Genomic DNA, 16,131 nt, shown 5'->3' with positions numbered 1-16,131 from the left:
CCATAGGGCGCCACCGTATGTAATGTAGCTGCATTTCTATGAGTTTCTCATTTTTGCACACATAATTAACAGCACAGCCTAAAATGCCTCCTGCGTTATTTCCTGGTTACATCACCATAGTTCATCACTGAAATCTTGTCTCCAAAGAAGGGGGCACCTAATTATTTGTTGCAGAGCTGTTGATAACAGAGCTGAAGTAAAAATTAGTGGAATTGATTAACCCAGAGCATATTTGATTAAGGAGTAAATACAGTGAAACTCATTAAGTCTGCAGGTATTGAAAGCCTGCTTTCTTTGTGTTTGTCTCTCTCTCTGAGTCTTCGGAGGAGAAAGTCATTCAAAACCGTTATGTGAATCTCTGTGTTGGGCAGTTTTAATTTTCTTTGTTTTTAAATCCCAGGTTCTGCAACAACTGAAGCAGACATTTTCCATCAGGCACTTCTTGAAGGCAATACTGCTACTGAAGTTTCCCTAACAGTACTAGATACCATATCATTTTTCACCCAGTGCTTCAAGGTAAACATGAAGAGTTAGAACTCAGTCGGTATCATTGCAAAGAAAATATTATGCAAAAACTAATTAGTCAGACGAAGCTTAGTATAGTATAAAAGCCCCCAGTGAGCAGTCAGGAAACTTGGATGGCAGACCTGGTTTGGCTCCTGTGTGACCCTGGGAAATCGCTGAGACTCGTGTGCCACATCCATAAAACGAGAGGATTGGACTAATTTGCCCTGAGTTTCCCTTCTCTTTTATTTTCCTGTTTAAAAAACAGTTTTCTTTCACACTTCTATGAAAATATCCAGTCATTTTTAGCCCAAATTATGATTGAGTCAGTTTATCCAAACACCCGTTGTGATGAGGTATCTTGTCAAGCCAGATGATGTCCAGGCAGACCGGCTGGCTGGCTTCCCTCGTCAGGTGCCTGGTGGTTTCTCTCAGATGCTTGCCTCTCGATACAAATCATCATTGCTAGGATTAAAAAATAAGAAGAAGAAGAAGAAATTAAAAGCAATTATCTTGCAGGGTTGTTGAAGGTGTAAAATGAGATAATGGATGTGAGAGTGCTTTGAAAAGTAAAGACCGTATAACTATAATGAAGGGTAACAGTAGTGGGAGAACTCAAAAGTGAAAACTCTTGCTGGCTTTTCATCTGAGTTATACAGATTTTTTTTCTTTTCTTCCCCCCTTCTCTAAGTAATTCAGTTAATTGCTTCAGCCCTCTGGATTTACTATGGAAACCTGGCCTGTGCTTTTCAAAGAGGCTTATCAGGGAAAACTGAATTAGATACTAATAAGAAATAGGCTGCAAAATCCCTTTATGAAGTATTAAGTTCTGATTCATATGCAACCCAAATTCATTTTTTATTGTGCCAGTAAGGAAGACATTTGGTCTCAAGGTTTGCATTGTATTCTTTCCTCCTATCCAAATACTTACTTGTTTAACATACATCTCTTGGTAGATGTCAGGCACTATCCTAAGTGCTTTAGAAATATTAACCCACTTTTTTGTCGTGGGTCTGGAGGTGGAAAAGAGGACTGCAAATGGGCACCAAGGATCTTTTTGAGATGATGGGAATGATTGGGTTGTAATGGTTGCAAAACCCTGGAAATTTACCAAAAATAATTGAATCATGTACTTAAAATAGGTAAATTTTGTGGTATGTAAATTATACCTTAATAAACTTAAAAGTACAAATGTGAACTCACCTTTAATCCTCACACTAGCTTCGTGATATAAATACTGTTATTTTTCCCATTTTAAAATGAGGAAACTGAGGCTCACAGGGAAGTTAATGTCACATAGGTGGTTAGTTAGCAGAATCAGGATTCTGATCTAGGCCAGTTGTCACAAGAGTCCATGCTTCTAACCACTACCCCATGCTTATTAGAAGTAGACTAACAGAAATATCAAACACCATTCAGGGATTCTGGCTATCAAGGTTACCATTAAATCTGTTACAGGTTTGCATATTGTTTTGGTTCGTTGTTGTTATTTTTGGCCAAGTTGTAACCTGGTAGTTAGTTTCTTGAGGGATAGGAGAGCAGGACTGGAGGTGTTAACCAATGCATTTTTTTTTTAAAGTTTCACAAACCAATAGATATTTCTCTACAATTTGTTGTTTCTCTTATATCTCTATTTGCAAGGAACATTTAAACAATTTACGTAGTCTGTTCAATTGTGATCCCTGTTATTATCTCTACTCATAGAGGGTTTAATTTGTCACCAGTGGCTAAAGATATCTTATACTAAACATACATTTAAAAGCAAATTAGATAATAGACTTTTAAAATGGAATTGATGTTTTCCTTAATTCTTACATTACTTTGTCAGAGAAATACAAAGCCTGGTTACCTTGTATCCATTTTTAATTTACTGATTTCTGAATTGAGGAGCAATATGGTTAGGTTAATAGAAAATACTCTTCCCATACTAGTTCTGTATTTGCTGTGTTATACTGGAAAAAGATTTTTTTTCATCTATTTAAAATTATGGAATTAAGTATAGATGTAGTTTATATAGTATTTTGAGATTTCCAAGTTGAAAGATGGCACAGATGATTTTAGATTATGTTAAACTTTTTATTGTTACTTTTCAAGCAGTGGTTTGATAAACAGGTTGTTGGTAAAGCCTGTTCTCTCATTCTAGGGGGAGCGGCATAAACTATTTCTGCAAATTTTTTTTTCATGTTTTGTAGAGCCAACTTTTAAATAATGATGGCCACAACCCGTTAATGAAAAAAGTATTTGATATTCATCTTGCTTTTCTTAAAAATGGGCAATCTGAAGTGTCGCTGAAACATGTCTTTGCCTCACTGCGAGCTTTCATTAGTAAGGTAAGAGCAGAGCTTTGTGGCTGCGAGTGGCCTTGCTTCATAGCAAGAAGGAAAGGGGAACAGGGATCATTGCGAAGACCTCTCCAAACCTCAGATAAGGAAGCCATTAAATCCTACCTTTGTAAATATTAGAACAGCAAAATGCGTAAAGAGAGCCTGACCAGGCATTCCCTAAAATCAGCACGTGCTTTTTATTTTGTCCTGTCATTCCTTTCTGAAGAGTATCATTTTAAAATTACCAACTGCTAGTGTTTCTTCTCTTTTGCTTCTTTTTAAAGTATTGTCATGCTGAAGATACATAAGCTGTGAGGGTACTCGTGTATAAGCACTTTGAAAGCAGAGACCAAGTCTTATAACCCCAGGGCCTTGTATGATACCTTGCAAATTGTAGGCACTCAATACATGTTCAGATGAATGAATCCTTCCTTTCAGTGTGAATTGTATCGGTGGGCTCTAAATGTTCAGGCCATTTACCTCATCTAAACTAAAACTTCAGACTAGGCTTTTAGGAATAAATATGACTGAAACAGATAGCAAGATTTATTTCTGATCTGGTTTTGATAGCTTTTAAACATAATTAAAAGCATCAGGAACCAAGATGGAGTTAAAATTAGGGAAAGGCACAGTCTAGGCCTCCACTCTAGTATGTGTAACTCCAACAAGACAAATTCAGTTAACCGATTTTTGTAATAGGATAGCTGAGCATGGAAAACTTTTTTGTCACTATTTGTATGGCAACTTACAGGGTTTAATTGATATAAAAATTAGGTGATCTTGAAGGTTTATTTTTAAATTGACGTTCTTTTTCTTAAAAATTTTTAAATTTTTGGCTGCGTTGGGTCTTTGTTGCTGCACGCGGGCTGTCTCTAGTTGCGGCGAGCGGGGGCTATTCTTTGTTGCGGTGCGCGGGCTACTCATTGTGGTGGCTTCTCTTGTTGCGGAACATGGGCTCCATGTGTGCGGGCTTCAGTAGTTGTGGCACGTGGGCTCAGTAGTTGTGACTCGCAGGCTCTAGAGCGCAGGCTCAGTAGTTGTGGCGCAGGGGCTTAGTTGCTCCGCGGCATGTGGGATCTTCCCGGACCAGGGCTTGAACCCGTGTCCCCTGCATTGAGAGGCAGATTATTAACCGCTACGCCACCAGGGAAGCTCTAAATTGCCATTGTTTAATACAATTTTTTTAACATCTTTATTGGAGCATAATTGCTTTACAATGGTGTGTTAGTTTCTGCTTTATAACAAAGTGAATCAGTTATACATATACATATGTTCCCATATCTCTTCCCTCTTGCGTCTCCCTCCCTCCCACCCTCCCTATCCCACCCCTCTAGGTGGTCACAAAGCACCGAGCTGATCTCCCTGTGCTAAGCGGCTGCTGCCCCCTAGCTATCTGTTTTACGTTTGGTAGTGTATATATGTCCATACCACTCTCTCGCTTTGTCACAGCTTACCCTTCCCCCTCCCCATATCCTCAAGTCCATTCTCTAGTAGGTCTGTGTCTTTATTCCTGCCTTAGCCCTAGGTTCTTCATGACATTTTTTTTCTTAAATTCCATATATATGTGTTAGCATACGGTATTTGTCTTTCTCTTTCTGACTTACTTCACTCTGTGTGACAGACTCTAGGTCCATCCACCTCATTACAAATAGCTCAATTTCGTTTCTTTTTATGGCTGAGTAATATTCCATTGTATATATGTGCCACATCTTCTTTATCCATTCATCCGATGATGGGCACTTAGGTTGTTTCCATCTCCGGGCTATTGTAAATAGAGCTGCAATGAGCATTTTGGTACATGACTCTTTTAGAATTATGGTTTTCTCAGGGTATATGCCCAGTAGTGGGATTGCTGGGTCATATGGTAGTTCTATTTGTAGTTTTTTAAGGAACCTCCATACCGTTCTCCACAGTGGCTGTACCAATTCACATTCCCACCAACAGTGCAAGAGTGTTCCCTTTTCTCCACACCCTCTCCAGCATTTACTGTTTCTAGATTTTTTGATGATGGTCATTCTGACTGGTGTGAGATGATATCTCATTGTACTTTTGATTTGCATTTCTCTAATGATTAATGATGTTGAGCATTCTTTCATGTGTTTGTTGGCAGTCCGTATATCTTCTTTGGAGAAATGTCTGTTTAGGTCTTCAGCCCATTTTTGGATTGGGTTGTTTGTTTTTTTGTTATTGAGCTGCATGAGCTGCTTATAAATTTTGGAGATTAATCCTTTGTCGGTTGCTTCATTTGCAAATATTTTCTCCCATTCTGAGGGTTGTCTTTCGGTCTTATGTATGGTTTCCTTTGCTGTGCAAAAGCTTTTAAGTTTTATTAGGTCCCATTTGTTTATTTTTGTTTTAATTTCCATTTCTCTAGGAGGTGGGTCAAAAAGGATCTTGCTGTGATTTAGGTCATAGAGTGTTCTCCCTATGTTTTTCTCTAAGAGTTTGATAGTTTCTGGCCTTACATTTAGGTCTTTAATCCATTTTGAGCTTATTTTTGTGTATGGATTAGGGAGTGATCTAATCTCATACTTTTACATGTAGCTGTCCAGTTTTCCCAGCACCACTTATTGAAGAGGCTGTCCTTTCTCCACTGTGCATTCCTGCCTCCTTTATCAAAGATAAGGTGACCATATGTGCGTGGGTTTATCTCTAGGCTTTCTCTCCTGTTCCATTGATCTATCTTTCTGTTTTTGTGCCAGTACCGTACTGTCTTCAGTACTGTAACTTTGTAGTATAGGCTGAAGTCAGGGAGCCTCATTCCTCCAGCTTCATTTTTTGTTCTCAGGATTGCTTTGGCTATTCGGGGTCTTTTGTGTTTCCATACAAATTGTGACATTTTTTGTTCTAGTTCTGTGAAAAATGCCAGCGGTAGTTTGATAGGGATTGCATTGAATCTATAGATTGCTTTGGGTAGTAGAGTCATTTTCACAATGTTGATTCTTCCAATCCAAGAACATGATATATCTCTCCATCTGTTTGTATCATCTTTAATTTCTTTCATCAGTGTCTTATAGTTTTCTGCATACAGGTCTTTTGTCTCCATAGGTAGGTATATTCCTAGGTATTTTATTCTTTTTGTTGCAATGGTAAATGGGAGTGTTTTCTTGATTTCACTTTCAGATTTTTCATCATTAGTGTATAGGAATGCCAGAGATTTCTGTGCATTAGTTTTGTATCCTGGTACTTTACCAAATTCATTGATTAGCTCTAGTAGTTTTCTGGTAGCATCTTTAGGATTCTCTACGTATAGTATCATGTCATCCGCAAACAGTGACAGCTTTACTTCTTATCTGGTTTGGATTCCTTTTATTTCCTGTTCTTCTCTGATTGCTGTGACTAAAACGTCCAAAACTGTGTTGAATAAGAGTGGTGAGAGTGGGCAGCCTTGTCTTGTTCCTGATCTTAGTGGAAATGCTTTCAGTTTTTCACCTTTGAGGCCGATGTTGGCTGTGGGTTTGTCATATATGGCCTTTATTATGTTGAGGAAAGTTCCCTCTATGCCTGCCTTCTGCAGGGTTTTTATCATAAATGAGTGTTGAATTTTGTCGAAAGCTTTCTCTGCATCTGTTGAGATGATCATATGGTTTTTCTCCTTCAATTTGTTAATATGGTGTATCACGTTGATTGATATGCGTATATTGAAGAATCCTTGCATTCCTGGGATAAACCCCACTTGATCACGGTGTATGATCCTTTTAATGTGCTGTTGGATTCTGTTTGTTAGTATTTTGTTGAGGATTTTTGCATCTTTGTTCATCAGTGATATTGGCCTGTAGTTTCCTTTCTTTGTGACATCCTTGTCTGGTTTTGGTATCAAGGTGATGGTGGCCTCGTAGAAAGAGTTTGGGAGAGTTTGGGAGTGTTCCTCCCTCTGCTGTTTTTGTAAGAGTTCGAGAAGGATAGGTGTTAGCTCTTCTCTAAATGTTTGATAGAATTCGCCTGTGAAGCCATCTGGTCCTGGGCTTTTGTTTGTTGGAAGATTTTTAATCACAGTTTCAATTTCAGTGCTTGTGATTGGTCTGTTCATATTTTCTATTTCTTCCTGATTCAGTGTTGGCAGGTTGTGCATGTCTAAGAATTTGTCCATTTCTTCCAGGTTGTCCATTTTATTGGCATAGAGTTGCTTGTAGTAATCTCTCATGATCTTTTGTATTTCTGCAGTGTCCGTTGTTACTTCTCCTTTTTCATTTCTAATTCTATTGATTTGAGTCTTCTCCGTTTTTTAATGGTTTATCAATTTTGTTTATCTTCTCAAAGAACCAGCTTTTAGTTTTATTGATCTTTGCTATCGTTTCCTTCATTTCTTTTTCATTTATTTCTGATCTGATTTTTATGATTTCTTTCCTTCTGCTAACTTTGGGGTTTTTTTGTTCTTCTTTCTCTAATTGCTTTAGGTGCAAGGTTAGGTTGTTTATTCGAGATGTTTCCTGTTTCTTAAGGTGGGCTTGTATTGCTATAAACTTCCCTCTTAGAACTGCTTTTTCTGCATCCCATAGGCTTTGGGTCATCATGTCTCTATTGTCATTTGTTTCTAGGTATTTTTTGATTTCCTCTTTGATTTCTTCAGTGATCACTTCGTTATTAAGTAGTGTATTATTTAGCCTCCATGTGTTTGTATTTTTTACAGATCTTTTCCTGTAATTGATGTCTAGTCTCATAGCGTTGTGGCCGGAAAAGATACTTGATACAATTTCAATTTTCTTAAATTTATCAAGGCTTGATTTGTGACCCAAGATATGATCTATCTTGGAGAATGTTCCATGAGCACTTGAGAAAAATGTGTATTCTGTTGTTTTTGGATGGAATGTCCTATAAATGTCGATTAAGTCCATCTTGTTTAATGTATCATTTAAAGCTTGTGTTTCCTTATTTATTTTCATTTTGGATGATCTGTCCATTGGTGAGAGTGGGGTGTTAAAGTCCCCTACTATGAATGTGTTACTGTCGATTTCCCCTTTTATGGCTGTTAGTATTTGCTTTATGTATTGAGGTGCTCCTGTGTTGGGTGCATAAATATTTACAGTTGTTATATCTTCTTCTTGGATCAATCACTTGATCATTATGTAGTGTCCTTCTTTGTCTCTTCTAATAGTCTTTATTTTAAAGTCTATTTTGTCTGATATGAGAATTGCTACTCCAGCTTTCTTTTGGTTTCCATTTGCATGGAATATCTTTTTCCATCCCCTTACTTTCAGTCTGTATGTTTCTCTAGGTCTAAAGTGGGTCTCTTGTAGACAGCATATATATGGGTCTTGTTTTTGTATCCATTCAGCCAGTCTCTGTCTTTTGGTGGGAGCATTTAGTCCATTTACATTTAAGGTAATTATCGATATGTATGTTCCTATTCCCATTTTCTTAATTGTTTTCTGTTCATTATTGTAGGTCTTTTCCTTCTCTTGTGTTTCCTGCCTAGAGAAGATCCTTTAGCATTTGTTGTAAAGCTGGTTTGGTGGTGCTGAACTCTCTCAACTTTTGCTTGTCTGTAAAGGTTTTAATTTCTCCATCAAATGTGAATGAGATCCTTGCTGGGTAGAGTAATCTTGGTTGCAGGTTTTTCTCCTTCATCATTTTAAATATGTCCTGCCAGTCCCTTCTGGCTTGCACAGTCTCTGCTGAAAGATCAGCTGTTAACCTTATGGGGATTCCCTTGTGTGTTATTTGTTGTTTTTCCCTTGCTGCTTTTAATATGCTTTCTTTGTATTTAATTTTTGACAGTTTGATTAATATGTGTCTTGGCGTATTTCTCCTTGGATTTATCCTGTATGGGACTCTCTGTGCTTCCTGGACTTGATTAACTATTTCCTTTCCCATATTAGGGAAGTTTTCAACTATAATCTCTTCAAATATTTTCTCAGTCCCTTTCTTTTTCTCTTCTTCTTCTGGAACCCCTATAATTCAAATGTTGGTGCGTTTAATGTTGTCCCAGAGGTCTCTGAGACTGTCCTCAGTTCTTTTCATTCTTTCTTCTTTCTTCTGCTCTGCAGTAGTTATTTCCACTGTTTTATCTTCAGGTCACTTATCTGTTCTTCTGCCTCAGTTATTCTGCTATTGATCCCATCTAGAGTATTTTTAATTTCATTTATTGTGTTGTTCATCGTTGTTTGTTTCATCTTTAGTTCTTCTCGGTCCTTGTTAAATGTTTCTTGCATTTTGTCTATTCTATTTCCAAGATTTTGGATCATCTTTACTATCGTTATTCTGAGTTCTTTTTCAGGTAGACTGCCTATTTCCTCTTCATTTGTCAGGTCTGGTGGGTTTTTATCTTGCTCCTTCATCTGCTGTGTGTTTTTCTGTCTTCTCATTTTGCTTAACTTACTGTGTTTGGGGTCTCCTTTTTGCAGGCTGCAGGTTCGTAGTTCCCGTTGCTCTTGGTGTCTGTCCCCAGTGGCTAAAGTCGGTTCAGTGGGTTGTGTAGGCTTCCTGGTGGAGCGGACTAGTGCCTGTGTTCTGGTGGATGAGGCTGGATCTTGTCTTTCTGGTGGGCAGGTCCATGTCTGGTGCTGTGTTTTGGGGTATCTGTGGCCTTATTATGATTTTAGGCAGCCTCTCTGCTAATGGGTGGGGTTGTGTTCCTGTCTTGCTAGTTGTTTGGCATAGGGTGTCCAGCACTGTAGCTTGCTTGTCGTTGAGTGAAGCTGGGTGCTGGTGTTGAGATGGAGATCTCTGGGAGATTTTCGCCATTTGATACTATGTGGAGCTGGGAGCTCTCTTGTGGACCAGTGTCCTGAAGTTGGCTCTCGCACCTCAGAGGCACAGCTCTGACTCCTGGCTGCAGCACCAAGAGCCTTTCATCCACACTGCTCAGAATAAAAGGGAGAAAAAGTAGAAAGAAAGAGAGAGAGAGAGGGAGGGAGGGAGGAGGGAAGGAAGGAAAGAAAGAAAGAAGATAAAGTAAGTAAAATAAAATAAAGTTATGAGAGGGAGGGAGGGAGGAGGGGAGGAAGGAAAGAAAGAAAGAAGATAAAGTAAGTAAAATAAAATAAAGTTATTAAAATAAAAAATAATTATTAAGAAAAAAAATTTTTAAGAAGAAAACAACAAAAAAAACGGACGGATAGAACCCTAGGACAAATGGTGGAAGCAAAGCTATACGGACAAAATCTCACACAGAAGCATACACATACACACTCACAAAAAGAGGAAAAGGGGAAAAAATCATAAATCTTCCTCTCAGAGTCCACCTCCTCAATTTGGGATGATTCGTTGTCTATTCAGGTATTCCACAGATGCAGGTACATCAAGTTGGTTGTGGAGCTTTAATCCGCTGCTCCTGAGGCTGCTGGGAGAGATTTCCCTTTCTCTTCTTTGTTCTCACAGCTCCCAGGGGCTCAGCTTTGGATTTGGCCCCGCCTCTGCGTGTAGGTCACCGGAGTGCGTCTATTCTTCGCTCAGACAGGACGGGGTTAAAGGAGCCGCTGATTCGGGGGCTCTGGCTCACTCAGGCCGAGGGGAGGGAGGAGCACGGTGTTCGGGGCGAGCCTGCGGCAGCAGAGGCCAACATGACATTGCACCAGCCTGAGGCGCGCCATGCGTTCTCCCGGGAGAGTTGTCCCTGGATCCCGTGACCCTGGCAGTGGCGGGCTGCACAGGCTCCCCGGAAGGGAGGTGTGAATAGTGACCTGTGCTCGCACACAGGCTTCTTGGTGGCGGCGGCAGCAGCCTTGGCGTCTCATGCCGGTCTCTGGGGTCCGTGCTTTTAGCCGCGGCTCGCGCCCGTCTCTGGAGCTCCTTTAAGCAGCGCTCTTAATCCGCTCTCCTTGCGTACCAGGAAACAAAGAGGGAAGAAAAAGTCTCTTGCCTCTTCGGCAGGTTCAGACTTTTACCCAGACTCCCTCCTGGCTAGCCGTGGTGCACTAACTCCCTGCAGGCTGTGTTCACACTGCCAACTCCAGTCCTCTCTGTAATACAGTTTTTTGGATAAAGAAATAAATGGAAAACTGAGTTCAGTGCAAGCATGTTACGAGAAACTAAGGGAAAGAGATTCAGAAATAATTCATTTAACGAACAGTTACTGGGTAGGTACTTACTGATGTCAGATATTGTTTCAGGGATACAGTCCGAGGGTTTACTGTCCAGGAGAGGGGAACACACACACACATTGATGCACATCCACAAATACCATTAGTCTAAAAGAAGTCTATACAGAGAACTGAGGGTGAATAGGAGAAGGACGGGAAACACTAATTTAGCAAAAGTTTCTCTGCAGCACTGGAGTTAGGATTTAGTATGGACTCAGCAAGAGATGAGACTGAAGAGGTCGATGGGGACCAGATGATTATGTCCTCATCTTAGGAGTTAGACTTCATCTTTTAGGTATCAGGGAGCATGAAAGCACCATAATTAGATTTTTATTAAGAAAACTGTTGCGGGTGGGGGAAAATCTCTTTAAAAAGTAGCCTGGAAGCCTAGTCTCTGCCTTCATGAAGCTTTCAGTGGGTAAGGAGGGTGGGGCAGAAAATAAACAAGTAAATAAAACAGTAATTGTCACAAATTCTAGGAAGGAACCAAGGTGTTGAGATAGAGAATAATGATTTGTGGGAGTTACCTTACTTTAGATAGGTTTGTCACTTTTAAAATGAGACCTGAAATATGAAAAGGCGCCAGCTGTTTGAAAAGCGTAAGGAAGAACATTCTAGGGAGAAGCACAAGCATGTGCAAGGGCCTGGAGTTGGGCTAGAGCTTGAAATTCTGGGAACTGCAAGGCCCGGTTTAGCTGGAATGTAGGGAGAAAAACAACATAGAAGGGGATGGAAGAGGAATCTATAGAGGAGATGAGAGGGAGCGGTCACAGAAGCAGGAAAAAAGGCAGGAGAGAAGGATATCATGGAAGCCACAGGAGAAGAGTCTCAGCATTATTATGCAGTACAGAGTGGTCTAATGAGATAAGGTGGAAAGGGAGTCCTTGGGAATTGGCAGTTACAAGGTCATTGATGATTTTGGTCATTGCCCACTCAGAGAAGTGATGTAGGTAGACGTCTTCTTTTTTTTTTTTTAAAGTCAGGAGATGGCACATTAAAGTCTCCTTTTTTAAAAAAACTATTTATTTAGTTAGTTAATTTTTGGTTGTGTCGGGTCTTAGTTGCAGCACGCGGACTCTCTAGTTGAGGCGCGCGAGCTCAGTAGTTGTGGTGCGTGGGCTTAGTTGCCCTGCAGCATATGGAATCCTAGTTCCCCGACCAGGGATCAAACCCACGTCCCCTGCATTGGAAGGCGGATTCTTTACCACTGGACCACCAGGGAAGTTCCGGTAGAAGACTTCTTACAGCGGATTAACTGCACTAAAGCTATGCTTTCCCTTCCTTTATTTTCATACTAGAGTATCTTGCCCAACAAGATTTGGTTTAATCCGGTGAGACTATTGATGAGATCTTTCAATTGCCAACTAGAAAACATTTATTGAACTTTCATTATCTGCATAGCATTGCACTTGGTGTTACGGTGATAAAACGAAGATAGGTTCCTATAATATGGGTTTAAATTCAATATTCCCAAGAAATAATTTTGCAAGGGTGGCCCTCTAGCTTCACACTCCCTGAGAAACATCCATTGTGTGCCCTGGAGTAGCTTACTACTTGCTTCCCTAGACATGTAAGCATGGAAGATTGTAATAAGCCTATGTTATACGTATAGTTTATTTTCCACAAAACAGAGTGAATATGTTCTCAAGGTAGCAGCCACTTGCCTGTTTTGAGAATTAGTTACTTTTTTTACTCTTTTTCTATGCCAACATGTATTTTGATCAACAGTTTATGAATAGAGGATGCACATGTTTATGTTTGTGTGTGTACACTTCATCTATACCTCATTTTGTTTAAAGATCAACTTTATTTGCTGAATAGATGCCTGGTATAATTTTCTCAGCATTTGGAAGTTCATAATATAAGGAACTGTTTAAATATAAAGCAAAAGAGTAAGTAATGCAGATTGTCCTAACCATTTTTAAGGCCCAAATTGAGACCCATCAATCATTCATCATTTCAGTCATTCATTAATTTAATACATATTACTGAGAACCTACTCATCTTCTTTTCCAGACCATTATGAGCTTTTCTTAGATCCGTAGCACTTATAGTCAGTACCTCACATTTTTGTAGAGACTTGTATACTGACTTGTATCGTTCTGTCATTAGTACATGCTGGTCTTTATGTTTTTAACTAGTTTGGGTTCTCCAGAGCGGAGCCCTAGCCTTATGTTGATTTTGTATCCTCAAAGCACCCAGCATAGTTGTAGGTGAGAATATAGTAGGCACTTGGTAGTTGATTGGCTTTTATGATTGGGTTTTCAGATACTTACTTATGTTTTTCCTGTTCTTTAGTTTCCCTCAGCCTTTTTCAAAGGAAGGGTAAACATGTGTGCTGCATTTTGCTATGAGGTTTTAAAGTGCTGCACATCAAAGATTAGCTCAACCAGGAATGAAGCCTCTGCACTTTTGTATCTTCTGATGAGAAACAACTTTGAGTATACCAAAAGGAAAACCTTTTTGAGGACACATCTGCAGGTCAGTGAAAACCAAAGCTCCTCTTCTTTCTTCTATTCAATCTTTAGCCTCTATGTCAAGATCTAGAGCTACCCAATCCAGTACAATAGCTATTAGCCACAGGTGGCCATTTAGCACTTGAAATGTAGCTAGTCTGAATTCAGATCTCCTGTAAATATAGAATACACATTGGCTTTTGAAGACTAAGTACAAAGAAGTAAACTATCTCAATTGTTTTATATTGACTGTATGTTGAAATGATATTCTGGATATATTGGGGTAAGTAAAATAAATTAAAATTCACTTGTGTCTTTTTACTTTTTAATGTGGCTACTGGACAATTTCAGATTACACATGTGACTCAGATCATATCTCTGTTGGGCAGCACTACTCTACAGCATAGGTGTTAAGAGCATAGATTCCAGATTCCAGGACTATCACACACTGTGACCTTAGCAAGGGCTTCCTTAGCCTCTCGGTGCCTCAGTTGCTTCATATGTAAAATAGTGGTAAATATCCCTACCTACCTCGTAAGGTTGTGGTGAGGATTAAACGAGATGATTAAGTAACAAACAAAGCACTTGTACTTTTCATGTTCCAGCATGCCCAGTTAGTAAAAAAAATGAGAGAAGTCTCAAGGTTTAGTAGAAAGCATGGACTTTGGAATTGGACCTACCTGGGCTTAAATCATAGCTCGGCTACTTACTTACTTATGTGACCCTAGGCAAGATACTCAATTTGTCTTAACTCTTTGCCTCATCTGTAAAATGAGGCCAAGTATGTTTCACCTTGCAGGGTTATCATGAGGGTTAAAAATAAAGTGCGTGTGGTGCCTGGCACATAATAGACACTGAGTACGTGGCAGTTTTTCAGCGTCTCCATGTTTTTTAGCTTATCTGGTGAAACAACTCTCTGAATTAAACAACAATTGGGACTTCTTGGCAGTAGCCCTCTTCATAATATGGGAAATGCTTGGTCATATTTCTGTCTTCACTGCCTTGGTCTGGCCCGTTGCAGTTGTTTATTGGAGACTGGGTTATAAATGAGGAAACAGCCATAAGCAGCTTTTTAGAAACGTTGTCAGTGATGTGAAAATCTGATAGAAGTATATGCTTCCTGTAAAAATCTTCTATATAGTTACTTTTGGGTACTAGGGCCAGCATTATATGTTAGGGTGTCTAATATTTGCTTTCATAGAGGTGTCACTTGAGTACCATCTTCCCCCAAAACATTTCTGCAATTAGTGTTCTGGTGTATCTGAAAATTCCCCAGTAGGGTCCATTCTTCTGGGTTAAAACATCAATTTTTCTCAAGTCCTTTATTCAAATATAAATGAATTAATAAATGTGCAGACGTAGAACCAGGTTCTAAGTGGTCGATAAAGTGGTTAAGTAGTAGTATTGTGATTATGATCTCTTTAATCCTCATAACAGCTCTATAAAGTAGGTATTGTTATCATCCCCATATTGCAAATAAGGAAAGCGAGGCACAGGAGGGGTAGTTAACTTTCTCAAACCCACTCAGTGAATAATGGATAAAGTCAAGATTTGAATCTAGGGCAGTTTCACTCAAGAGCCTGCACTCAGCTCCTACAGTATCTTGCTTCTCCAGATCAGGGGTAAAGCGTCCAGCCACTAACACCTTAGCCTGAATCATTTAAGCATTCAACCAAAGGAGCCTGAGAAATTAAAAAGCACCATTCTGTTATATTATACTGCTATCATCATGTAATGTATATGCCATAACATATACTGCTATCTGAACTAGATAGGCCCCAGTCAGAAACAAAGAAGGGAGCTGAGGTGCTGGAGTTGGAAGTCCAGCACACTGAAATAGACTAGTGAAAAGAAATGAGAAACCATCAAGAAAAAGGTCATTTATTCCCAACTTTGCCATAGCTACTACGTAGCAGGCATATTGAAAGTAGAGACCTGACCACCATTGTATTAGTTCACTAATTATGAAAACAGTTTTAGATCTAGCTGTGCCGTGAGTTTGGAAGGTTTTTCACATCTAACCAAGAAAAGTCCCAATAAAATTTGTAATTAGGAACCTCTGAAGTTGCTGTTTCAACAGAAGAGTTTAAACCCCTCATGTATGAAGAAAATAGATTTTGATGGAACTATGTAGGATCTTCAAAAGAAGAATTTCATATGAGTGCTTATAGGTTTGTACAATGATGAAAATAAGCAGCATTTGTGCAAAAGACATTTGAAAAAATGGTGTTTGCTTCTTCCCACAGATTATCATTGCTGTAAGCCAGCTGATAGCTGATGTAGCACTAAGCGGAGGATCGAGATTTCAGGAGTCTTTATCCATTATCAGTAATTTTGCAAATAGTGACAGACCTATGAAGGTATGTTCTCACTTCAAGTAAAAAGTTAGAACTACGTTCACTGTCGGGGAAGCTTACACTCCTCAAGTTAAACTGTGTGTTGGATTTACAATTTTTATATAGTGTAGAGTTTATAGAATGTGAGCTTCACGAGTCAAAGCTTTGTCTTGTACACCACTGAACCTCTAGCACCTAGAACACTGCCTGGTACACAGTGGATATTCAATATTATTTGAATGGATGGATCAATGGCTATACTGTGTATACATAGTTATGATAGGATTCCAATTTTTTTCTGGGCTTGATTTTTAAACTTGCTCAGAAAAGAAATCGGTCCTTTCTTAACAGTTGTTACCATTTATAAGATTGGTTAATTAAGCATTGAGTTTGAAATTTCACAAAACCTCACTTATTAGAGTAGCTAACAGCTGCCTGATCCTTTGCCAGCAGATAAGGAATGGCACAGAAGGGATTCCTTATTTGATGC

The 16,131-nt window shown here is 39.3% G+C and overlaps 1 protein-coding gene across 2 annotated transcripts in view; it reads left to right on the top strand.

The window, feature by feature from the left end:
• The window catches only part of DOCK11 (dedicator of cytokinesis 11), a 189,857-nt gene that overhangs the window by 135,092 nt on the left and 38,634 nt on the right, over positions 1–16,131 (top strand). For both annotated transcript variants that reach the window (XM_060002424.1, XM_060002425.1), the window contains 4 exons: positions 401–516; positions 2,697–2,834; positions 13,148–13,330; positions 15,552–15,665. In XM_060002424.1, coding sequence (XP_059858407.1) covers positions 401–516; positions 2,697–2,834; positions 13,148–13,330; positions 15,552–15,665 — 551 coding nt within the window. The remainder of the gene's footprint in view (positions 1–400; positions 517–2,696; positions 2,835–13,147; positions 13,331–15,551; positions 15,666–16,131) is intronic.

Source organism: Delphinus delphis, chromosome X, assembly GCF_949987515.2.
Source record: "Delphinus delphis chromosome X, mDelDel1.2, whole genome shotgun sequence".
In the NCBI taxonomy this organism is placed as follows: domain Eukaryota; kingdom Metazoa; phylum Chordata; class Mammalia; order Artiodactyla; family Delphinidae; genus Delphinus; species Delphinus delphis.
The sequence above is the reverse complement of the archived record's forward strand: the minus strand, read 5'-3'. Positions and strand labels throughout refer to the sequence as shown.